At 41.6% G+C, this 25,067-nt stretch overlaps 1 protein-coding gene across 13 annotated transcripts in view; it reads left to right on the top strand.

The window, feature by feature from the left end:
- The window catches only part of SCMH1 (Scm polycomb group protein homolog 1), a 200,428-nt gene that overhangs the window by 157,693 nt on the left and 17,668 nt on the right, over nucleotides 1-25,067 (top strand). For 12 of the 13 annotated variants that reach the window (XR_005021424.1, XM_036864994.1, XM_036864929.1 and 9 more), the window contains 3 exons: nucleotides 2,953-3,079; nucleotides 18,172-18,372; nucleotides 20,522-20,713. Coding sequence is in view for 12 of the 13 variants with exons in the window: in XM_036864994.1 (XP_036720889.1) it covers nucleotides 2,953-3,079; nucleotides 18,172-18,372; nucleotides 20,522-20,713 (520 nt within the window). In the remaining variant the exon portion in view is untranslated. The remainder of the gene's footprint in view (nucleotides 1-2,952; nucleotides 3,080-18,171; nucleotides 18,373-20,521; nucleotides 20,714-25,067) is intronic. The other variant, XM_036865000.1, reaches the window with a different exon arrangement.

The following is a 25,067-nucleotide window of genomic DNA, read 5'->3' as shown; positions in this document are numbered from 1 at the left end:
GGAATTTCTCTGCAACTCCCTCCCAAACTAGACTACCTGAGTTCCAGTGTAGAAATGATACCCAGTTCTCCCTAGGCATTCCATTCCAATTTCATAAGTTCCTCCCTAGGTTTGGTTGGTTGGTTGGGTTTGTTTTGTTTATTAGCTCCAGCTGACCTCAGTCCTTCTAGAATATAAGCTCTTCAAGGTCAGGAATCTAGTCTTTTTTTCCCTTTTTCTTCTGCAATGCCCTATATCTCAATCTCTTGGGAAATGTTCAGTATATGCAAGATGGATGGATGGATGCATGCATGGTTGGATGCATGGATGGATTTTAGTGATGATGTTCCAAGTGAGATTATCTCTTACTTATTGGTTTTGAATTCTTGATGTCACGTCCTAATCCTTCTTATGTAACACATAATGCTCCTGATCTATTACCACTAACCCCAAACCCAGGGGTTCATTTTTGTCTCCATTGCGGTCTTCTCATTCTCATGTTGTGGAGGAGAGGCTGAAGGCTCTAAAGATTCCAAGGCCAGGGAAGTCATGCTTTTGACGATGTGAAGGCACCTTGACAGATTAAAAACAGAGAAAACTTGTCTCTGAGGTTCCAAAGACAGAACCAGAACCAATGAGCAGAAACTCAAGCAGACAGGCTTTGTCTCAACATAAAAGGAACAGTTAAATCTATTTCAAAATGCAAGTAGTAATCTCCCATCACTAGAGATATTTCATCAGGTACCAGATGACTATTGGGAGGGATGTTTTCAAGGAGTGGAAAGTAGAAGTGTTAGATGGATAGTTGGATTAAGTAACCTTTAAGATCCTTCAAAACCTAAGAACTATGATTCTCTGATTGCCTCAGCTCTGCTTTCTCAGGAAGTTCTAAACATAGTAGCCAAAGTCCTCTTTCTTTCCAGTCCTCTCGATAGCAGTAATTCTCATCTAATACTGTACTTTATGGCATGGCATTTGACTCCCTACTTCCCTTTCCTGTCCTTTTGCCTATTCCTGTAAGTGTATATGCCTTCACTTAACCCATGATATAACCCTCATGTTCATTTTTGAAGCAAAGTGGTCTTGTGACAAGACCATAGGCTTTGAAGCCAGACAAGCTTAGATTTATATCTCATCTCCAATTGTTACCACCTGTGTGACTTTGGGAAAGCTTTGAGTAAGGCTATGAGCCCCAGTTGTCTCACCAATAAAATGGAGTTGCGTTAATATATGAATAGATACAATACATGTAAATGCACCTATCTCCAATAGTAATAAAGCTTTACATCTTTCTGCTTTTTTTCTACAATATTTGGGAACCTAACTCACCAGGTTTGTTTCTTCAGGGACCCCATGAAGTCCTACCACCAACTCAATGAAGTTGAACTGGTATTTCCTTTCTTCCCTGACTCATTGCTTATTTGGATTTTTACTTGTGGCAATATCAAAAAATGAGAGGAAACATCCATATCCTGTGTGTGCTTTGAATGTTCTGTAAGAGTTTGCATGACTGCTTTCACAAGCAGAGCCATCCTAGAAGTCAGTCAGGTTTATACAGCTCCCAGAGTGGACCCTACATGTGACATTTAGTAAGAAGGGATTTCTGGATCTCAGAAATGGTTATGTTTTCCTTGCATTCAGAAAGGCTTTTAAAAAACTGTTTCTTGAAAAAAGCCTTCTGAGATCTCTGTCCCCCAGAGACTGCCTGGACCAGCATAGAGGAGATACTAGATTCTTCTCAAATCATTTTTATTACTTCCCCCATTATTGGTATTCTATATGCTTCATTGAAAGACATTTATTGACACTTATCATATGCCAAGTACCATGTAGGAATGGTAAACAGAATCAGACCCTCAAGGAGCACCAGGCTAATAGGGGACATCAGTATGTAAATATATATTGACAATACACTGTGATAAATGCAACAATACAAAGTACAGAAATAGCACAAAAGAGACAGTAAAGCTTATCCAGAAAAGCTTCCTGGATAAACAGATATTTATAAGGTTAAAAAAAAAAAAAAGAAAGGGTATTCCAGGCAAAAGGGATGGTTTATTACTGTATAGGCAGGGACCAGGTAAAACTGCAGGTTTTGAGAGAACTACTATAGTTAGAGATTACTGGAGTAAAAGGTTTAAGATAAGAAATGACAGGTAATAAGCTGAAGAGGTAGGCAGGGGAAAGTAGTTTGTGGAGTTAGGGGAAGGGACGTTTCCATTTTTCAACACAGTAAAACAAACTAATGTCAAAGTAGACTTAAGCCACAGCATTTTTTTTCCTTTTTTGCTTTTTTCTGTCTAACTAATAAAGAACCTGGACTTCAGATGATAATATTGAATACAGTAGAAAAGATAGTGAATTAAGCTGTGGCTATACAGAAGCCCAGAATCTTATACGTATTTATTAAACATCTACTGTATTTTCAGCTTTGGGCAAGATGCTGTGTGGAAAAAATATATATCATATGATATCACTTATAGGTGGAATCTGAAAGTGTTACAAATGAACTTATTTGTAACACTTTTAGGAAACAGACACACAGACATAGAAAACAAACTTATGGTTACCAAAAGGGGAAGTGCAGGGAGAGGTATATTAGGAGCTTGAAATTACCAGGTACACACTACTATATATAAGTTAGGTAAACAGCAAGGTCCTACTGTATAGCACAGGGAACTATATTCAATATCTTGTAATAACCTGTAATGGAAAAGAAACTGAAAAAGAATACATATATGTAAATATATAACTGAATCACTTTGCTGTACACCAGAAACTAACACAACATTGTAAATCAACTATATATCAACTGTAAGAAAATCAACTATATATCAGCTATATATCAACTGTAAAACAGTCCCATCCACAAATGTATTTCAGTTTCATGGGTGAATTAAGTACTAAGAATAGAGGAATGAGAAGACAAGTTACCTATCATGGGTAGAAACTTTTCCCCATCCATTTTGACAGAGGAAACCTCGGACTTTGCTGAACCCACCACCCACCTCACCAACAACCAGCACCCCTGAACCGGATACCAGCACTGTACCCCAAGATGCTGCCACCATCCCCAGCTCAGCCATGCAGGCCCCCACAGGTAAGAGCAGATCACAGTATTAGCTGCAACAAGCCCCAGGCCCCAGTGTCTATACTTTCTCTTTTACTGCACCAATAATTAGCCCCCTATCCATTTATAAATCTAAATAGAATCTTAAAAAAATTTTTTTTAACTTTGACATTTGAAATAACTTCAGAGAAACCTCCATTCTGTCAAAACAATCAAAGAAACTTGGGTAGATGTTCTGTGAACTCAGCGTTGGGAATCTGGGGCATGGGGGTGGGGTGGACATGGGGCCAGCACCAGGAGCTCCCTGGCCCAGTTTGTAATTATACCCATCCTTTCCAGTTTGGGGTGCTCCCTCTTTAATGATCCCTTCCAGAACCCTTCCAGCACTATAATAATTCTGCCACCACTCATATATGTATGACACTGCTCTGTTTTTCTTTAACGTCATTGATGGTGGCAAATCTTGGTGCTGTGAAAGTATTTCAGTGCATGTTTGATTCAAAGCAAAATCTGGTGACTAAAGTGGTGCGTAACCACCTGGGTTGTGCGTATCTGTTCCCATTTCATAAACTATATATGGAGGAAACTCTGAAAGAGCTACCCCTTTAGAATAGATAAACATAGATATACCACCTCCCTGTGGGGTAACTAAAAAGAACAATACTCATTTTTTATGTGTAAATTAAGATACATGTGTGAAACCTTACTTTTGTTACTCCGCAGATACTCCATCTTCTTAGGGAAGTCTAAGCAATTGGAATGATCCCCATGGAAGTTAGGGTAGTCGTTTTCTTAGGAGTTGAATTTGTCTCCACCCAAATCCTAGAATGTTAGCACTTGAAGGGAAGGCCAGCCATAGTTTCCTCCCCAAATAACCTTTGGAAAACAACAGAGCCTGCAGGTGGCATTTATCCAGCTCTAGTCAGGGTACTATCATGTGATTTCTCCAAATGTATCTTATGCATCTAGCCCCAGTTAGTTACTGGGTTTGCTTAGTCCAAAAGTGTCATTAGATTAGTGAACAAAGCTTAGGAGCTTTGCCCCTAAGCTCCGTGGATGAGGAAGTAAAGATAGATGAACACCTTGGTGAAGATACTGATTACATTTTCCAGCCTCATGACATGCCCCCTAGATGCCTGTATACCTTCTTGGTTTACTCCATATCATTCTAAATATCACTTAGGCGCCTGGATGCCTTTTCAACAAAACCTAGAAGATTCATAGCAGTGGGAGCTTCATGACTGTGCCTCACTCTTCGGTTTAAATGATGTAGACCATCTCTTCTGGCAGTCACGAAGCTGGCAGTTCCTCCCTTGGTCTGAATCTCATAGCCTAGGAAAAGTGACAACTTGACTTTGTATCCCTGTTTCCTGTTCTTGGCCAGGCTATCGCAGTCTTGACTGATCACTGTTTCACCATCCCAACTGGACCTTTGCTCTTTCTGTGTGACCTTGATGTCACTTCCTTTTCTGAGCCTCAGTTTCCACACCTATACGATGATACGATTAGTCCAAGTTACCTTTATAGACCCTTCAAATGTTAACAATAAAAGCTAGGGACTTCCCTGGTGACGCAGTGGTTAAGAATCTGCCTGCCAAGGCAGGAGACATGGGTTCGAGCCCTGGTCCGGGAAGATCCCACATGCCGGGGAGCAACTAATCCCGTGCGCCACAACTACTGAGCCTGCGCTGTAGAGCTCGTGAGCCACAACTACTGAGCCTGCGCGCCTAGAGCCCATGCTTCGCAACAAGAAAAGCCACTGCAATGAGAAGCCCATGCACTGCAATGAAGAGTAGCCCCCGCTCGCCGCAACGAGAGAAAGCCCACGTGCAGCCACAAAGACCCAATGCAGCCAAAAATTAATTAATTAATTAATTTTTTTTTTTAAAGCTATCATAGATTGAAAGCTGTGTGCTACACTATATCCTTTATTACCAACCTTTCGGGTTTTTTTTAACTGCACAATACTTTTTAAGAGTTATTTTGATCAGAGTTATATACATGCTAATAGTTTAAAGGAACAAGGAACAATAGGCCTACAAGAATTATTACAAAAACAAGACGAACAGTCCCCTCTATGCCCCTGTCATTTACTTCTCACCAAAGGCAATCACTTTTAATTTAGCTGAGTCTTTTATTTATCTCCATATATGTAAGTGGAATGTTTATATTGCTTTTTTTTTTTTTTTTAGCTTGAGGCATTTTCAACTGACAACACACTTTACCTCTTCCTTTTCTTTTTTTTTGGCAACCCAGGATTTAACTCTTCATCTCCTTGCCCGTTACCCACCCACACATACCTCCCTATCTTAATACTATGATATTATAATTTTGATTAGATTGAAATTCATTAATTTGTATTGTAACTTGTTATAGGCTATTCTCAACTGAACCATAGAGTACTATGATTACTTTTCCTTTATTGTACAAAATTTTGTTTTAGAGTAAATCTTGATTTCTTTGTTATGTGTTTATTTTGCTATATACTTATTAACTCAACCTTAAACTCTCTTACTGCCGTATACATCTTTCTTTATGTTCAAGCACGTTTTATATTCTATCCATTTCAAACTCTAAAAGAAATCTCTCCTGGAGCCTTCTGAGTTCCTTGACAACCTCGTCATCTCTCTTATGTGTTATCCCCAGTTTGCTCCTTCCCACATCTTTATTTTCCCATGTAATCTTTCTTAAATTTATATCTTTAGTTTTGTGTGAAACCTGTTTATTCCCTTTGAAGCTTCTCTTCATCCCCATTATTCTGAAATTTCACCTAGGATGTATTTTTACCTACCATGTGGACACATAGTGTGCCTATTCCATTATTTGATTTCTTGAAACTTTCTTAAATTCATCAGTGATTTTCTCCCACTTTTTCTCTATTCAGTCTTCCTGGCATACATGTTATTCAGATGTTGAACCTCCTGAAGTCGTCCTCTATATTCTTGACCCTCTTTATTCTTATTCCTATTCTCTTTGTCTTTTTGCTCAACTTTCTTCACGCTTTCCTCAACTCTGTCCTCTAAACTTTGTATTGAGTTTCTTGTTCCTGGCATTTTGCTTGTAAAAGTATCATTATTTATTACTCTAGTGGCATTTTCCAAAGGGTATTTGGTAGAAAACCAGTCCTGCAAAATGCTCTGCATAAAGGGATTTTACATACATTTAGGAATTTGGTCACATACATTTAGGAAAGGCTTACACTCTGCTTACCCACTCTTGGATGTTTGCATCTGCTATGAAGAACTCTTTTTTGTTTTCTGAACTTTTTACCAGACTGTTTTTTTTTTTAAGTACAGGAGGTACAGAGCTTTCCCATATACCCCCTGCTCCCACACATGCACAGCCTTCTCCATTACCAACATCCCCCCACCCCGAGCGGTATGTTTGTTTCAATTGATGAACCTGCACTGACACATCATTATCACCCAAGGTCCATAGTTTACCTTAGAGTTCTCTCTTGGTGGTGTACTTTCTATGGATTTTGACAAATATATAATGACATGTATCCACCTTTATAGGATCCTACAAAATAATTTAACTGCCCTAAAAATCCTTTGTGCTCTGCCTATTCATTCTTTCCTCCCTACTAATCTCTGGCAACCACTGACCTTTTTACTGTCTTTATAATTTTGCCTTTTCCAGAATGTCATAAAGTTGAAATCATTCAGTATGTAGTCTTTTCAGATTGGCCTTTTCACTTAGTAATATACATTTAAATTTCCTCTGTGCCTTTTCATGGTTTGATAGTTCTTTTTTGTTTGTTTGTTTGGTTTTTTTTAGTGCTGAATAACAACATACCATTGTCTGGCTATACCAATAGTTTATTTATCCGTTCACCTACTGAAGGACCTCTTGGTTGTTTCCAAGTTTTGGCAACTATGAATTAAGCTGCTATAAACATTCATGTGCAGGTTTTAGCGTGGACATAAGTTTTCACTTCCTTTGGGTAAATACCAAGGAATGCGATTTCTGGATCACATAGTAAGAGTATATTTGGTTATGTAAGAAATTGTCAAACTGTCTTCAAAGTGGCTGTATCATTTTGCATTCCAACCAGCAGTGAATGAGCGTTCATTTGTTGCTCCACATTCTCGCCAGCATTTGCATCTGGCGTCAGTGTTCTGGTTTTGGGCCATTCTAATAGGTATATAGTAATATTTCATTGTTGTTTTAATTTGCATATCTCTAATGACATGTAGAGTAGAGCATCTTTTCGTATACTTATTTTCCAATTGTGTATCTTCTTTGGTGAGGTGTCTATTAACAACTTTGGCACGTATTTTAATCAGGTTTTTTGTTTTCTTATTGCTGAGTTTTTAAGAGTTCTTTGTGTATTTAGATAACAGTCCTTTATCAGATCTGTCTTTTGCAAATAATTTCTCCCAATCTGTAGCTTGTCTTTTCACTCTCTTGACATTGTCTTTCACAGAGCAGAAGGTTTTAATTTTAATGAGTCCAGCCTATCAATTATCTCTTTCATGGGTCCTGCCTTTGGTGTTATATCTGAAGTCATTGGCATACCCAAGGTCATCTTGGTTTTCTCCTATATTACCTTCTAGGAGTTTTATAGTTTTGAATTTTACATTTAGGTCTGTGATCTATTTTGAATTAATTTTTGTGAGGGGTGTAAAGTCTATGTGTAGGTTCCTTTTTTTGCATGTGGCTATCCAGTTGTTTCAGTACCATTTGTTGAAAAGACTGTCTTTGCTCCATTATATTGCCTTTGCTCCTTTGTCAAAGATCAGTTGACTGTATTTGTGTGGGACTATTTCTGGGCTCTCTATTCTGTTCCATTGATTTGTCTATTCTTTTACCAATACCATACTGTCTTGAAGCTGGGTAGTGTCAGTCCTCCAACTTTGTTCTTTCCCTTCAGTATTGTGTTGGCTCTTCAGGGTTTTTCCCTCTCCATATAAACATTAGAATCAGTTTGTTGATAGCCACAAAATAACTTGCTGGGATTTTGATTGGGATTGCCTTGAGTCTATAGATCAAGTTGGGAAGAATGGACATCTTGACAGTATTTTCTTATCCATGAACATGGGGATATCTCTCCATTTATTTAGTTCTTTCTTGATTTCATTTATCAGAGTTTTGTAGTTTTCTTCATATAAATCTTGTATGTATTTTGTTAGATTTATACCTAAGTATTTTATTTTTGAAGGTGCTAAGGTAAATGGTATTGTTTTTAATTTCAAATTCCACTTATTCATTGCTGTTATATATGAAAGTGATTGACTTCTGTGTATTAACCTTATACTCTGCAGTCTTGCTATAACTGCTTATTAGTTCCAGGAATTTTTTTTGTCAATGCTTTTGCATTCTCTACATAGACAATCATGTCTTCTACAGAGAAAGGGAGTTTTATTTCTTCCTTCCCAAACTGTACACCTTTCATTTCCTTTTCTTGTCTTATTACATTAGTTAGGACTTCTAGTACAATGTGAAAAACTCGTGGTAAGAGAGAACATCCTTACCTTGTTCCTGATCTTAGTGGGAAAGCTTCTAGTTTCTCACCATTAAGTATGATGTTAGCTGTAGGGTTTTTGTTGATGTTATTTATGAAGTTGAGGAAGTTTCCCTCTCTTCCTAGTTTGCTGAGAGTTTCCATCATGAATGGGTCTTGGATTCTGTCAAATGTTTTTTCTGCGTCTATTGATAACATGTGATATTTCTTCTTTAGTTTGTTGATGTGATGGATTACATTGATTTTCAAATGTTGAATCAGTTTTACATACCTGGGATAAACCTCATTTGGTTGTAGTGTATAATTCTTTTTATATATTGTTGAATTCAATTTGCTCGTATTTTGTTAAGGATTTTTGCGTGTATGTTCATGAGAGATATTGGTCTGTAATTTTCTTTTCTCGTGAAGTCATTGTCTGGTTTTGGTATTAGGGTAATGCTGGCCTCATACAATGAGTTAAGAAGTATTTTCTCTGCTTCTGTTTTCTGAAAGAGATTATAGAGAATTGGTAAAATGCATTTTTAAATGTTTGGTGGAATTCTAGTGAATCCGTCTGAGCCAGATGCTTTCTATTTTGGAAGGTGATTAATTACTGATTCAGTTTCTTTAATAAATATAGGTCTATTCAGATTGTCTTTTTTTGTGCGTGTGAGTTTTGGTAGATTGTGTCTTTCACCGCATTGGTCCATTTCATCTAGATTATCAAATTTGTCAGCATAGAATTATTCATAGTATTCCTTATATTACCCTTTTAATGACCATGGATCTGTAGTGATCCATGTAGTGATCCATCTCTTTTATGTCTGATATTAGTAATTTGTGTCATCTCTCTTTTTTCTTATTAGCATGTCTAAAGGCTTATCAATTTTTTTGATCTTTTTAAGGAAGCAGCTTTTGGTTTTATTGATTTTTCTCTGTTGACTTCCTGTTTTCAATTTCATTGAGTTGTGCTCTAATTTTTATTATTTCTTTTCTTATGCTTACTTTGGATTTAATTTGCTCTTCTTTTTCTGATTTCCTGAAGTGGAAGCTTAGATTATTGGCTTTGGATCTTTCTTCTTTTATAACGTATGCATTCAATGGTATAAATTTCCCTCTATTCACTGCTTTGGCTGTATCCCACAAATTTTGATACGTTATAGTTTCATTTTCATTTAGTTCAAAATATTTTTAAATTTCTCTTGAGATTTCTTCTTTGACCCATGTGTTATTTATTTAGAAATGTGTTGTTTAAGCTCCAGGTATTTAGGGATTTTTCACTTATCTTTCTGTTACTGATTTCTGGTTTTATTCCATTGTGGTCTAAGAACAGACATATTATGATTTCTGCTCTTTTAAATTTCTTAAGATGTGTTTTATGGCCCAGAATGTGGTCTGTCTTGGTGTATGTTCCATGTGAGCTTGAGAAGAATGTGTGTTCTGCTGTTGTTGGGTGAAGTAGCCTCTAATATCAATTATATCCAGTTTATTGATGGTGCTGTTGAGTTCAACAGTGTCCTTACTGCCTGCTGAATCCGTCCAGTTCTGATAGGGGGATGTCAAAGTGTCCAACTGTAATAGTGGATTCACCTATTTCTCCTTGCAGTTCTATCAATTTTTGCCTCCTGTATTTTTATACTCTGTTGTTAGGTGCATACACAGTAAGGACTGACATGTCTTCTTAGATATTTGACCTTTATATCATGTAATGCCCCTCTTTATCTGTGATAACTTTCCTTGCTCTGAAATCTGCTCTGTCTGAAATTAATACAGCTACTCCCACTTTCCTTTGATTAGTGTTAGCATGGCATATCTTTCTCCATCCCTTTACTTTTAATCTATATGTGTCTTTATATTTAAAGTGGTTTCTTATAAACAACGTAGAGTTGGGTCTTGTTTTTTGATCCAGTTTGAGAATCTCTTTTAACTGGTTTATTTAGACCATTGACATCTAAAATGATTATTGATATAGTTGGATAAGTATCTACCATAATTGTTACAGTTTTTTATATTTTTGCCTTTGTAATTTGTTCCTATTTTTGTCTTCCACTCTTTTTCTGCCTTTCGTGGTTTTAACTGAGCATTTTATATGATTCCACTTTTTCTCCTTTCTTAGCATATCAGTTATATTTCTTTTTTTACTGTTTTAAATGATTACCCTTGAGTTTGCAAATAACATTATAACTAATCCAAGTCTGTTTTCAAATAACACTATACCACTTCACAGATATAAGAAGAATCCTAATTCCTCCTTCCCATCCTTTGTATGATTACTGTCATTCATTTCACTTAGACATAAGTATGTATAAGCATGTACATATATATATACATAAGCATACACAAATACATCATTGCTATTTTTTTTTTCATCATTGCTATTTTTATTTTGAACAAACTGTTATCTGTTAGATCAGTTAAGAATGAGGGGAATTCCCTGGTGGTCCAGTGGTTAAGACTTCACCTCCCAATGCAGAGGGTGTGGGTTCAATCACTGGTTGGGGAGCTAAGATCCCACATGCCTGTGGCCAAAAAACCAAAACATAAAACAGAAGCAATATTGTAACAAATTCAATAAAAACTTAAAAAATGGTCCACGTCAAAAAAAAAATCTTTAAAAAAAAAAAAAAAGAATGTGAAAAATAAGTTCTTATTTTGCCTTCACCTATTCCGTCTCTGATGCTCTTTCCTTTGTGTAGAGCCAAGTTTCTGACCTATGTTATTTTCCTTCTCTCTAAGGAATTCCTTTAACATTTCTTGCAGGGCAGATCTACAGGCAACAAACTCCATCAGTTTTTCTTTGTCTGAGAAAGTTGTTTTGTTTTGTTTTGTTTATAAATTTATTTATTTATTTATCTTTGGCTGTGTTGGGTCTTCGTTGCTGCGCATGGGCTTTCTCTAGTTGCGGTGAGCGAGGGCTACTCTTTGTTGCATTGCGAGGGCTTCTCATTGCGGTGGCTTCTCTTGTTGCAGAGCATGGGCTCTAGGCGCGCAGGCTTCAGTGGCTGTGCACGCGGGCTCAGTAGTTGTGGCTTGTGGGCTCTAGAGAGCAGCCTCAAGTAGTTGTGGAGCACGGGCTTAGTTGCTCTGTGGCATGTGGGATCTTCCCAGACCAGGGCTCGAACCCATGTCCCCTGCATCGGCAGGCGGATTCTTTTTTTTTTTTTTTTTTTCATTTATTTATTTATTTTTGGCTGCGTTGGGTCTTCGTTTCTGTGTGCGGACTTTCTCTAGTTGCGGCGAGCGGGGGCCACTCTTCATCGCGGTGCGCGGGCCTCTCACTGTCGCAGCCTCTCTTGTTGCGGAGCACAGGCTCCAGACGCGCAGGCTCAGTAGTTGTGGCTCACGGGCTTTGTTGCTCCGCAGCATGTGGGATCCTCCCAGACCAGGGCTCGAACCCGTGTCCCCCACATTGGCAGGCAGACTCTCAACCACTGCGCCACCAGGGAAGCCCCGGCAGGTGGATTCTTAACCACTGCGCCACCAGGGAAGTCCCTGAGAAAGTTTTTGTTTCTCCTTCACTTTAATTTTTCAAGGGACAGAATTCTAAGTGGGTGGGTGTTTTCTCGCAACGCTTTAAATATTCCACTCCCTTCTCTTCTTGCTCACATGGTTTCTAAGGATGTAATTTTTTATTGTTGCTCCTCTATAGGTAAGATGGTTTTTTCCTCTGAAATCTTTCAAGACTTTTCATTTTTGATTTTATGCATTTTTTAGTGTAATATGCCTAGATGTAGTTTTTTTGTGTCATTTATCCTGTTTGGTGTACTCTGACCTTCCTAGATCTGTGCTTTGGTGTCTGACATTAATTTGGGGAAATTCTCTGTCATTATTGCTTCAAATATTTCTTCTATTCCTTTCTTTCTTCTCCTTCTGGTATTCCCATTATGTGTATGTTACTCCTTTTGTAGTTGTCCCACAGTTCTTGGGCACCCAGTCTATGGAGGTAGAGGCTTTTTTTTTCAGTCTTCTTTTTTCTTTGCTTTTCAGTTTTGGAAGTTTCTATTGAGATGTCCTCAAGTTCAGTGATTCTTCCCTTGGCTGTGTCCAGTCTACTAATTAGCCCATCAAAGGCATTCTTCATTTCTGTTACAGTGTTTTTGATCTCTAGCGTTGATTTTTTATTTTCTTAGAATTTCCATCTTTCTGCATACATTGTCCATCTGTTTTGCATGCTGTCTGCTTTATCTATTAGAACACTTAGCATATTAATCATAGTTGTTTTAAATTTTTAATCTAATAATTCCAACATCCCTGCCATGCCTGAGTCTAGTTCTGATGCTTGCTCTGTCTCTTCAAACTTCATTTTTTTGCCTTTTAGTTTACCTTATAAATAGGTCTTTAGTAATATAATGGTAAGGTATGAGGGGAGGATAAGTATTCTATAGTCCTATGATTAGGTCTCAGTCTTTCAGTGAGACTGTGCTCTTGGACTGTGAACTTTACCAGTGCTTCTTAGTCCCCCTCATGCCCCTTAAATGGGGCAGGATGGCTGGAGGGGGCTGCAGTTGGTTATTTCCCTTCCCCCAGGTAGGTTAAGCTCTGATCAAATCCCAGCGGATTAAGTTCTGGTAAAATAATTTCTCCTGAGGGTAGGCCTTATTAAGAAGGACAGAATGCTCTGGCATATTTTTAAATGGCTCCTTTTCCCCCCTCCCCCTGCTGGAAGCATGAGGGGATTTTTCTCCGATATTCACTGTGAGAACCTCTGGTCGAGCTTCTGGAGGTAAAACTCACAAAAGTGTGGGACCACCCCCACCCCATGAGTGGATCCCCCCTGGAGTTTTTAACTCTTAAACTTGTTCACACTGAGCTTCCAGTAGGAATTCTATAGTTTAGATTTTCCTACCTCTGCACTAGTTCCTGTGGCGGCTTCTTTTTAGTAAATTGTGAGTCTCTGTATTCACCGGTCTGTCTCTTGGTGGGGAGCAGCAGTTTGCCCTGTGACCTCAATTCTCTGATGGATCTAAAAAGGATAGTTGATTTTTCAGGTTGTTCAGCTTTATACTTGTTGTCAGGATGAAGTGGCTACTTCCAAGTTCCTTCCACGCTGGACCCTTCTCTGAATCTTTTTTTCAGCCTCTAATTCTGATACCATGGATGCAGTAGAAAACCAAAACATGACAATATACAAAAATATCTTTATGACCTTAAGATTGGGAAGGATTTTTAAAATAAGACAATAAGCATAAATTAGAAAAAGTATATAACCTTTATATTCCTGGAAAAGGTAATATCAGTATATTCAGCTGCACTATAATTACAGCAGAGGCAGCTCATCTCTCTTCCACATCGCATCAGTTGAGGTGGTTCAACTGGGGCTGTTGGATCCACTTCCAAGATGATCCATTCATGCGGCTAACAAAATTGGTGCTGGCCGTTGGTTCTTCTCTGCACGGATATCTCCAAAAGGTATCTTGGGCTTCCTCATCCCAGGGTGACTTGATTCCAAGAGCAAGTGTCTCAAGAAACAGGAAGTGGAGGCTACCATTTTCTTAAGGCTGGAGCCCCCAAATCAACAGAGCATCATTCCCATCATATTCTATTGATCAAGTGGTCACAGAGCCCAGATTCAAGAGAAGGGGAGTAGACCCCACATCTTGCTGGGAGGAGGGTCAAAGAATTATGGACCATATTTTAAAACCACCTCAGTCCACGTTCTGGACATAAGTTATTTACATTTTTCCCACTTGGAAAATTTATTCTTCCCCTTGCAAGATTCCCCATTAAAGGTCTCATCCCTTTACAACATTGGGCTCCAGATCTGGCATCTCATCATCTAAGTCAGATCCAGGTGCAAATGAGACCTCTCAGGTGCAGTTTCTCAGATATAGCTCCTTGAGTGTAGTTCTTCTCAGACCGAAGACCTGTGACCTAAAGAAACATGTTGTCTACTCCCCACATATCCAGCATACGGTGATGGGGTAGGCATAGGATAACTTATAGATACATTCGTTCAAAGGGGAAAAAACCTGGAGGCACATAGCAGTCACTGGTTTATAGAAATTCTGAAATCCAGCTGGGCATATGTTGCCAATTCCTTAATTAGATCCAATACTACTCTCTGGGAGTTGTTTCCATGGCTCTTTGGTTTTGTCCTCTGAATCATCCTTCCTTTTCCATAGGAAACCTGAGATTGCCTTCTCAGTCTTCCTCCTGATTGTAAAAGGTTGGGGGTCCAAAGAATTCTTTTCATTTTGTACCATCTCTGTCCCTTTTAGTCTGAGCTAGCAATGCTTCTGCCAGAATGATTCTCTTAGAAACTTGAGAATAGAAGCCTAAAAGGTCTTAAGAAGGCTGTCAGTGAGGGGGCTTAAAGGAAAGTGAGGAAAATCTTATTGGAAGATGGCGGACAGGAGACACCTGCTAGGTAGTGATGGAAAGTCTGATAACACTGCCACCTGCAGTAACATGGAACTAGGAAATGTACCTGATGAACTCAGTGAAATATAAGATTTCCAGACAAAGTAATGAAGTGCCACCTGGCTTCTCACTGCCTATGATAAAAATGTAAGATGAGAGAGATGAGCTTAAAAAAAAAACATAACAAATAAAGTCCAGGACTCACAGTCTGGAAATGCTTCTCATTTCCAGTCTCTCCAGAAGGCAAATAGTTCTAAATTAAGAAAGGGTCAAATCCAGAATGGGACAATAAAAATCTTTAGTTAAGATGTCAGAATGATTTAAGACTATGCTTCATAGCCTCTTTCAGACCAAAAGGCCCTCTAAAAATCGTAAGGGCAAGTCTCACAGATACTCTTCCATAAACAATAAGATTTTTATGAATCTTAAGGGCATTGTCTCACAGCAGCTATACAGGAAGCCCAAAGTAGAGAAGGTCTTATCTTCAAGAGATTTGTGATTGTGGCTTTTAGCTAATGAAGTAAATTTCAGTAGTATTCATAGAAAACCCCCCAAGTTTCATTCTGGTGGAAGCATTGCCACCTCAGACTAATAGCACCAGAGACAGTGCAAAATAGACTAGTACAGAATCCTTTAGACCCCAACCTTTTACAGGCTTCTATTCAAGGCCCTTTCAGCTTCACTCACATTCTTTCTGTGGCCTTTTATGCTTCTTTCTGCTTCCCAGTCCCAAAGCTAATGTCATGTGTGTTGGACTTTTGTTACTGTAGCACCCTATTTCTGATACCACATTCTGTTCCAGTAATCTTTTGCTACATAACAAACCACTACGAAACTTCATGGCTTAAAACAACAATGTGGGCAGTGCTGGGTGGCAACAGCTGGTCTCTCTTCCCTGCAGTGTCAGCTGTGGTGGCTTGACCAGGACTGGAGGATCCGCTTCTACCACAGGGCTGACAGGTTGGCTCTGGCTGTTGGTTTCTCTCCATATGGACCTCGCCACAGTGTAGCTTTGCCTCCTCACACATGCCAGTTGGGTTCCAAGAGTGAACGTCCCAAGAAAGAAGAAGTGGAAACTGCCAGTTTCTTAAGCCCTGGGTCCAGAAACTGGCACAGTGTCATTTCCACCGTAGTTTATTGGTCAAGTATCACAGAGATCAGTGGAAGGAATGTCAAAGAATCTGGGAACCACAGTCTTTGGAAGGTTTTATCCTTTGGCTTTTGTATTTCACCCTTTAATCCATATAGAATTTTTTTTTTAAATCATCACTGAACTGGTTATATTTTTTCATTTTTATGTGCTTTAATTAAGTAAAATTTACATACAGTGAAATGTACACATCTTAATATGCAATTTGATGAGTTTTAATTAACGTAAGCAGCCGTGTAGCCACAGCCCCAGTCAAGATAAGAGTCATTTCTACCACCCTGGAGTTACCTCATGCCTCCTCACAGTCAGTCTTCACTCTCACCTTTATTCTGATTTCTGTCACCATAGGTTAGATTTTCCTGTTCCTGAAATTAATGTATAAATGGAATCAGATTGTGTGTACTATTTTGTATTTGGTTTCTTTCACTCAAAATAATGTTTTGAGAAGCATTCTGTCAATAGTTCATTCTTTTTTAGTGCCAGGTGGTATTCCAGTAAATAAATATACCACAATTTGTGTATCTGTTCTCTTGTTGATGGACATATGGGTTGGTTCTAGTTTGGGGCTATTATGACTAACCTGCTATGAACATTTTAATAAGTGTCTTTTCACAGACGTAATGTTTTCACTTATTTTCATTACTCTTTTCTCTTTGAGTTCCTCATTTTTATTTGTTTTGTTTTCAATGAAAGAGTCATATTATGACATGGAAATTCTAACCATTTCTTAACAGACTTCAGCCAATTCTTCTTTTATGAAGTCTACCTCCACACCGACCTGCAGGGGCCCCTGCCCGTTCTCGAGCCTTTTGTGAATTATAAGATGGAGCAGCTTGGCTCTCATCGTTCCCCACTCTTGGTTAAGGATTCAGCGTTCTTGGGCCTGCTGAGTCATTTGCTACTTTGTCACTCTGCTTTCCAGCTTCCGGAATTTTAAGTTGTCTCCTTTCTTGTTATCTGGCTCATTTTAGTGGGTTTTAAGAGAAAAAAAGAGTTAAATCTATATTTCAGTGCATCTTGTTTACCCTTTTCTTTTTTTTTCCTTTCTTTTTCAGCCGTCACCTTCCACATCCTGCCTCTCTCTTTTTGTTTTCTTCTCTCCATCTTGCTTCCCCTTAGATTTAGAATGACGACGGTGGAAGAGTCCTCAGACAGCATCTGGCTCAGCCCCTCCATTTTGTGGATGGCAAACCTGAGGCCCAAAGAGGACAGTAGTCCATCCACAGCCCACACAGCTACTGCTCTTATCTTTTTGCCTTTAATAACAAAAGAGACTTTTTGCCCTCCTGCCCTTCAGTTAGTGAGCCAGGACAGTGTGAAGAAGCAGAGTACCCCCTACTCAAGTGGAAGCCTAGAAGTCAGGTCAGCAGAAAGAATGCCATAGCTGGCCAGGCAGCTGCAGGTCCTCTCTGGAGACCAAGAAGCAAGTCTGGGTAGGACTGCCTCTTTCTTCTGTGCTCGCCCTGCCTCTGCCCTAGCACAGTGCCAGGTGGGAGGTTGCAATTAGGAGAGTGCCCAGCTGTCTTGACAGGAGAAACTACTGAAACAGAGAAATACATAGGTGGGGCCCTCAGGTCCTTTGAATGTTTTTCTTTATTCCAGTTTTCTTCTATTTTCGCTACTTTCTTTGAGCCTTTCTTCTATTTTCACTACGTTCTTTGAGTGTTGATGTAGAAGATAACAAAGGAACTCTAAGGCCCAGAACGGAAGGCAAGGCAAGTGACTGGTGGTTTGACCACCCTTTAAGTCCAAAGCCAAACACACACAAGCACTAACATTGCCGGAGCCCCCAGCTCCGTACACAGAGCATGTAAGAGATACCAAGAATATGTAAGGCAACCAAGGACCGAAAATGAAAGTACATACATCTGGAAAATTGCTTAGATCTTCTTTTCAGTGTACAGAAGACAAAGTGCAAGTTCTGTGCCTTGGCTGGTCTGGGCTGTTCTCCCAGCAGGCTGCGTTCCCAGAGCTTTGGTCATGCAGTTTGGGCTGGCAGCAGCTGGGTACAGCCACCCTCTACCCCCTCCCACGGTGTTTCACAGCTTAGCAGCTGGGAATCCTGTAGATACCAGAGCCAGGGTATGAAAGACGAAGAGAGCACTGTTGCCTGACTTCTCTACCCTGGATACTCTATAAGCTGCTTTGATTCTTTGTCTCCTGCAGTTTGTATTTACTTGAACAAGAATGGCAGCACAGGCCCCCACTTAGATAAGAAGAAGGTCCAGCAGCTCCCTGACCATTTTGGGCCAGCCCAAGCCTCCGTGGTGTTGCAGCAGGCTGTGCAGGCTTGCATCGACTGTGCTTATCACCAGAAAACCGTGTTCGGCTTCCTCAAACAGGGTCACGGTGGTGCAGTTATCTCAGGTAAGCGCCCCTGGGCTGGTGTGGCTCCTAGTCAGAGGGGCGGGCCTTTTCAACTGGCTAATTTCTAGCAAGGCATCCTGGTTTCTACTTCACACCTGTAGGCTCTGGAGAAATATGAAAGTATCCCATTTCTCAGAGAGTCCTCATTTTCAACTCCCAGAGCCCCTCCAGGTCTTCTGCATATCGCTGCCAAGTAGAATACCCACGCAGACCCTGTCTCCCTGCCTAGCCTCTCCCATACAGAAAGTATATGGCTGTGTTGCTTTAAAGATGATCACAAGAAAAAATCCAGAGGAGGCTGTATTGTGGAAACAGTAGAGTTTCTCCAGACTGCCATAGCCTCCTAGCTGGCTTCAGGGAACCACAGAACTCTTCTCTCATTCTTTTGACTCCTTAGCTTCCCAGTCCTAAGCCAGCCCTGATACAGGGGAATTGAATCTCAGGGCAGAGTGGGAAGAATCATCCCTCTCTTTCCCGCTATGAGAGTTTGAGTCAGTTGCACAGCGTATGGTTTTTTGGTTTGTTTGTTTTCACTGAGAATAGTCACTTTTTCTGCTGTGCCCTGCTCTGTTTCAGTTTTCCTAAGTCCAAAACCCCATTCTTTACCCACCAAACCTGTGAAGACTTGACCTAGAGCCTTTCAATCTTTTTTTTTTTTAATAAATTTATTTTATTTATTTATTTATTTTTGGCTGCGTTGGGTCTTCATTGCTGCATGTGGGCTTTCTCTAGTTGCGGCGAGCGGGGGCTACTCTTCACTGCGGTGCACGGGCTTCTCACTGCGGTGGCTTCTCTTGTTGCGGAGCACGAGCTCTAGGCGTGCGGGCTTCAGTAGTTGTGGGTCTCGGGCTCTAGAGCACAGGCTCAGTAGTTGTGGCGCACGGGCTTAGTTGCTCCGCGGCATGTGGGATCTTCCCGGACCAGGCCTCGAACCCATGTCCCCTGCATTGGCAGGCGGATTCTTAACCACTGCACCACCAGGGAAGCCCCAGCCTTTCAGTCTTAATTGTACACTACTCCATAATCTCCTGCCCCTGCCCTCTAACTAGTTGCAGTATCCAGCCTCAGGAAACCCAGCTGACATGGAAGACCCCATAAATACCACTTTTTAGCAAACATTCATTGAGTCCTTACTCTGTGTTAGAGGTTATTGCCAGACACTGGCCAGGGGAAGGGAAGAAAAGAAGAGGACATGCTCAGGCTCTGCCCTGATGGAAAAGAAAGACTAGCTCACAGCTAACTGTGGGAGGTGTTATAATATGTGAGAAATGCATGCAGGGTGGTGTGGGAGCCCAGACGAGGGAGTAATTGGCTGCATGGAGGATGGGGGCAGGCAGGGAAGGAATTGCTATAAAAGGCTGAAAACTGCATGGGAAATCAAGCCTCCCTTTCCTTCTGAGGCTGAGGCCTCTGCCTGGCCTCTCCTTTGCTTCTGTGCAGCAGTCTATAGGCACCTGGCTTTCTTTACGACTTTTCTTTAGCAGCTCTCACCCACCTTCTCTAGGGTTCTTCCTCTGCCCCAAAACTGGTTCCTGAGAATGACCTATCTCCCCATTTCCTTCCTGCCCTCAGAGACAGATGTAGAGGCCTTTTGCTTGTTAAGGATTATACAGATACATTTTGAATAGAAATAGGTGGGGAGTTTAAAAAAAAAACAAACAGGCATGGAATAGTTCCAAATGTTGCCGAAATTCTAGTTGCCCTTATCCAGATCAGATTGTACGCCTCAGCCGTTGCTGGCAATAGCTGTATTCTCCTCTTCTGCCCAGCTTCTCTGTTCTTGGGCAGTTCTTATGGAAATGGAACCCCAAATGAACAGATTTCCTGGAGGAGGCCCAGCCAACTGATGGAGCAGATAGAATTATGTTCACAGTTGTTTCACAGGCTAAGTAAAATCATTCCAGAGCCCCAGGTGCAACAGACCTGCCCTGGCCACTCCCATCATTGCAAGCCCTGGAGTTGGAGGCAAAAATCAAACCCTCAGGGGAGGGAGGGGAGGGGAAGGGAAGGAGGGAGGAAACCTGGGCACCGATTGCCTCTGTGTAACCAGGGAAGCCTGAGGCAAGCAGTGGGCTGGACTCCTCCTGCCCTGCCTGCGCTGCTGAGCTGAGGAGCTGACGTGCTCAGCCCTGTTTGCTTAACTCCACAGCCGTGTTTGACCGCGAGCAGCACACCCTCAACCTCCCAGCAGTCAACAGCATCACCTACGTCCTCCGCTTCCTGGAGAAACTCTGCCACAACCTTCGCAGTGACAATCTGTTTGGCAACCAGCCCTTTACACAGACTCACTTGTCACTCACCACCACAGAGTACAGCCACAGCCACGACAGGTACCTACCAGGTAGGAGCTGGGACGGGGTCTGGGCTAAGAAAGGGGGGCAGGGTAGTAGCGGTAGCAGCAGCAGCGAGGGCCCAGGGCCAGGCCCTCAGATCTGCTAGCCTGGCACCTACTACCCCAAGATCTGGTTTTCTGTCCCTTAACTTTGCCGTGTCTGGCACTTTTTGGTCTCCTCTCACCTTTACTGTCTCTTCAGGATTTTGTCTCCTATCTTTAGGATTAACCCTCTTTCCTCTGGATTTTTATCCCTAAAAAAATGGTGGTTCATGATTCTCCTGAATCTGTATGTGGAGCCACCGTGAAGTCACAAGACATCTCCCCGTGTGAATCTGGCAGCAAAGGCCTAACACAGAACTCCCTTGCCAGCGGGAAGGTTTAGTCTCAGGCTACAGATTGAGAAATTTGCTCCCGGGTGATTGGCCATCCACTCTTTCCTTTGGCACGTGGCCATAACTCCTCCAGCACCGCCAGTCTAGCAAGTCAATTCAAGTTCCTGCTGTTTCTAACTAGGCTGGAAAATAACTTTCTTAGTTAACATACCAGACCCACAACGGGAAAGCGGATGCCACGTGGCCGGATCAGTGACTAAGCACTTCTGAGAGGTTTGAGTGAATGGAACTCAGCATCTCTAATCTGGAGCACAGGACACAGAACAACAGGGAGGGAAGGGAAGCTTGGCCTTAAACGTAGCAAGGTAGGTCATTATGGCGAGAGGGAGGAAAGGCTCTTTAAAAGAGTCCTGTGGACCTTGTCCTGGCCAGAGGAATAGAGAGGCAGTACTGTCAGCGCTGGGGCTGTGCTGCCTGGTGATGGGGGAGCGTAACTCTAAAAGGTGGTCCCTTCTGACCTGCACGAGTCTTGTTCCCACACTGTCTTCCCTGTTATCTTTTCATCATTGTCAGAATCACTCCTGATAAAAGTGCCACTTGTGAAAGAATGTGCTGGGGAAGTGACTGCTCACCCAGCACCCCCCATCCATCGCCTCTATCTGTACTGCTGCACCCAAAGGAGAATTGCTTATATGACTTGCAGGCAGGGCAAAAAGCTGCCTGAATTTCAGACGCTCCTTCTGGGGGCCCCACCATCTGGTCCTTGCAGACATATCTGTGACCCTCTCACTGACCCTTTTCTTCAGAGGGAACTTCTCATCTGACCTACTCTAGATTGCTTTCTTTCAGCGTCACACTCTCTGAGAACAGAAAAGGGCATTCTTACTTGTAGTTAGGCTATTGCCCTGGGAGTCTGGGCTGGGCACGGTGGAGTTGGTGCACACAAAGGCAGGTTGTTAGATATCCCCTGCTGCTGGCATTCAGGAACTCTGAGCTGCACTTCAATAATTAAAATTAGCCCTACCTGAGATTCTGGAAGAATGGATATGCGAGAGAGGGTAGCATGTCCATGAGTGTAGCTGCTAGTCTAAAGAGAGATTTCTCAAAGAAATAGGAACTCAGAATTCTTTTTTTTTTTTAAGCATTTCTTTTTCTTTTTTTTTTTTTAAGTAATTTATTTATTTATTTTATTTTTGGCTGCGTTGGGTCTTTGTTGCTGCGCACAGGCTTTCTCTAGTTGTGGTAAGCGGGGGCTACTCTTCGTTGCGGTGCGCGGGCTTCTCATTGCAGTGGCTTCTCTTGTTGCAGAGCACGGGCTCTAGGCGCACGGGCTTCAGTAGCTGTGGCACGCGGGCTCAGTAGTTGGGTTTTGCAGGCTCTACAGCGCAGGCTCAGTAGTTGTGGCTCACGGGCTTAGTTGCTCCACGGCATGTGGGATCTTCCCAGACCAGGGCTCGAACCTGTGTCCCCTGAGTTGACAGGCAGATTCTTAACCACTGCGCCACCAGGGAAGCCCCAGAATTCTTAAACGCAATAACACCGCTAACAACCAAGAGAAACGCACTGGTAGCAGCATGCAGAGGCTGGTAGGGGTATACATCATGGGCCTGCAGTCATGATGATAGTTTGGGGTTGGGGCGCGTGACCTTTCCTGGGAATTCTGTTCCAGTTTGCATCTCTCTGATTCAACTACCAGATAAGAGGAAGCAGGCTTTAGCCACTCTTCCTTCTTGCCTTACCAACTAAGAAGAGACAAAGACCAGGGTTATCACCTTCCGCATTGGCTGCCCCCCTTCCCTTCCCTCTTTTTCAGACAGATTCAGCCAACTCTCTGTGCTCTCCTGTGCTCTCTAACCTCTGTTTCTCATAGTGGGTGCTCAGCAACTTGGCTGCTCTCACCCTAGTTTCTGTTTGCTTCCCTGAAATGTTTTAACTCTGCCCAGACAAACTAGACCTTTGCCTAGATTTCTAACTCTTCTGTGCTCCCTCGCTTATCTTTTCTGCCTGCCTACCTACCTCCCTCCCTGCCTTACTGACCCTTTGCGCCACCTCTGATCATTTTTCATTTCCTACAGTTTTCTTTTCTTTTTTTTTTTTAAAGCACCATCTGTTTGTTTTGTTTTTTTTTTTTAATTTATTTATTTATTTATTTATTTTTGGCTGTGTTGGGTCTTCGTTTCTGTGCGAGGGCTTTCTCTAGTTGTGGCAAGCGGGGGCCACTCTTCATCGCGATGCGCGGGCCTCTCACTATCGCGGCCTCTCTTGTTGCGGAGCACAGGCTCCAGAGGCGCAGGCTCAGTAGTTGTGGCTCACGGGCCTAGTCGCTCCGCGGCATGTGGGATCTTCCCAGACCAGGGCGCGAACCCATGTCCCCTGCATTAGCAGGCAGATTCTCAACCACTGCGCCACCAGGGAAGCCCCCTACAGTTTTCTGATTAGTTACTGAGACCTCTGCCAAAGAGCTTGATGTGCATAAGGGCTTTCTTTTGCTTTGCCCTTTGGATCTGGTGTTTATTACTCCCACCCTTCTGCCTGGCTACACGCTTCTACTAGTTCCACATCTGAAGATACCACCTCTCTTATCCAGGAGCTTACCAGCCCCCTCTTCCTTCCCTACAGCCCTGTCTCCACGCTATCCTACCCATTTCTGAGTAGGGTAACTGACTACACATTTCCAGTATAGCAAATAGTCACCAAGTGTACATCCCATTAGGCTTCCTTACCTAAGTTGAGACTTAGTTTTTTCCTCCAGTGTTTTATTTTGAAAAACCTCAAACTTATAGAAAAGTTGTGCAGTAGTACAGTGAGCAGCCTTGTACTCTTCGCCTAGATTTGCCACTTAGCTTTTTGCAGTATTTACTTTATCTGTTTCTCTAAGTATATATACATGTATGCGTTTCTGTATATTTTTTGTTTATTTATTGAACCATTTGAGAGTTAAGTGCAGATGAGAGACTTGATCCTTAAACACGTTTGTATGTATCTCCTAAGAACAAGGAACACAATACTATTATCATTCTCGAGAAGTGTAACATTAATAAAATCTACTAGCTGATATATATAGTCCATATTCAGATTTCCCCAGTTGTCCCAGTAATGTCCTTTGTAGCTTTTTTTTTTTTCCTAATCCAAGATCCAGTGAAGGGTGATCCACTGCATTTAGTTATCCTGTCTCTTTAGTTTTCTTTTATCTAGAGCAGTTTTCCAGCCTTTTTTATCTACCTTCCATGATATGACATTGGCATTTTGAAGAATTCAGGCCAGTTGTTTTGGTTCAGATCATCAAACATTTATCAAATACTTACTCTGTGCTAGATCCTATACTGGACTCTGGGGAGACAGAGAGAAAACCAACTCAATCCCTGCTCTAAAAGAGTTCCCAGCTGAGAGAGGAGATACAGGTAAACATGTATGTGGTAAGAGCATGGAACCAAAGGTACTCTGGCCCAGCCAGGAGTGATGAGCAAGGAGTAAGGTGAAAGAAGAGGTCAGGGAAGGATCCCTCAGGGAGGCAATGGCAGCTCAGAGTCCCTTCTTAAGAACTACACACGTGGCTGGATCAAGTACAAGGCCTATAAAGATTAAGTGAGAAGGAGCTCTTTCTGATCCTCTAAAAACTAATGGTATTAAACAGGAGATTGTATTAACTTAGCTGATCCCAGTGACTGTTAATGTTAGCTGTAGTTGAAATCCACCTAGCAGTCACCTCTGGGCCTGCTGGTTCCTCTCTGCTGAAGGAAGTAGTTCATTTGTCCCATGACAGTGAGTTCCTCGTGCCTGTCTTTCCAGTTCCATCCAGGTCTTTTTTTTTTTTTTTTTTTTAAAGAAATTCACGTTCTTTTTTTATTATTTTTATTTATTTTTATTTATTTATGACTGTGTTGGGTCTTCGTTTCTGTGCGAGGGCTTTCTCTAGTTGTGGCAAGTGGGGACCACTCTTCATCGCGGTGCGCAGGCCTCTCACCATCGCGGCCTCTCTTGTTGCGGAGCACAGGCTCCAGATGCGCAGGCTCAGCAATTGTGGCTCA

The sequence above is a fragment of the Balaenoptera musculus genome, chromosome 1 (genome assembly GCF_009873245.2).
Source record: "Balaenoptera musculus isolate JJ_BM4_2016_0621 chromosome 1, mBalMus1.pri.v3, whole genome shotgun sequence".
Taxonomy (NCBI): Eukaryota; Metazoa; Chordata; class Mammalia; order Artiodactyla; family Balaenopteridae; genus Balaenoptera; species Balaenoptera musculus.
This window is presented reverse-complemented; position numbering and strand designations above follow the sequence as displayed.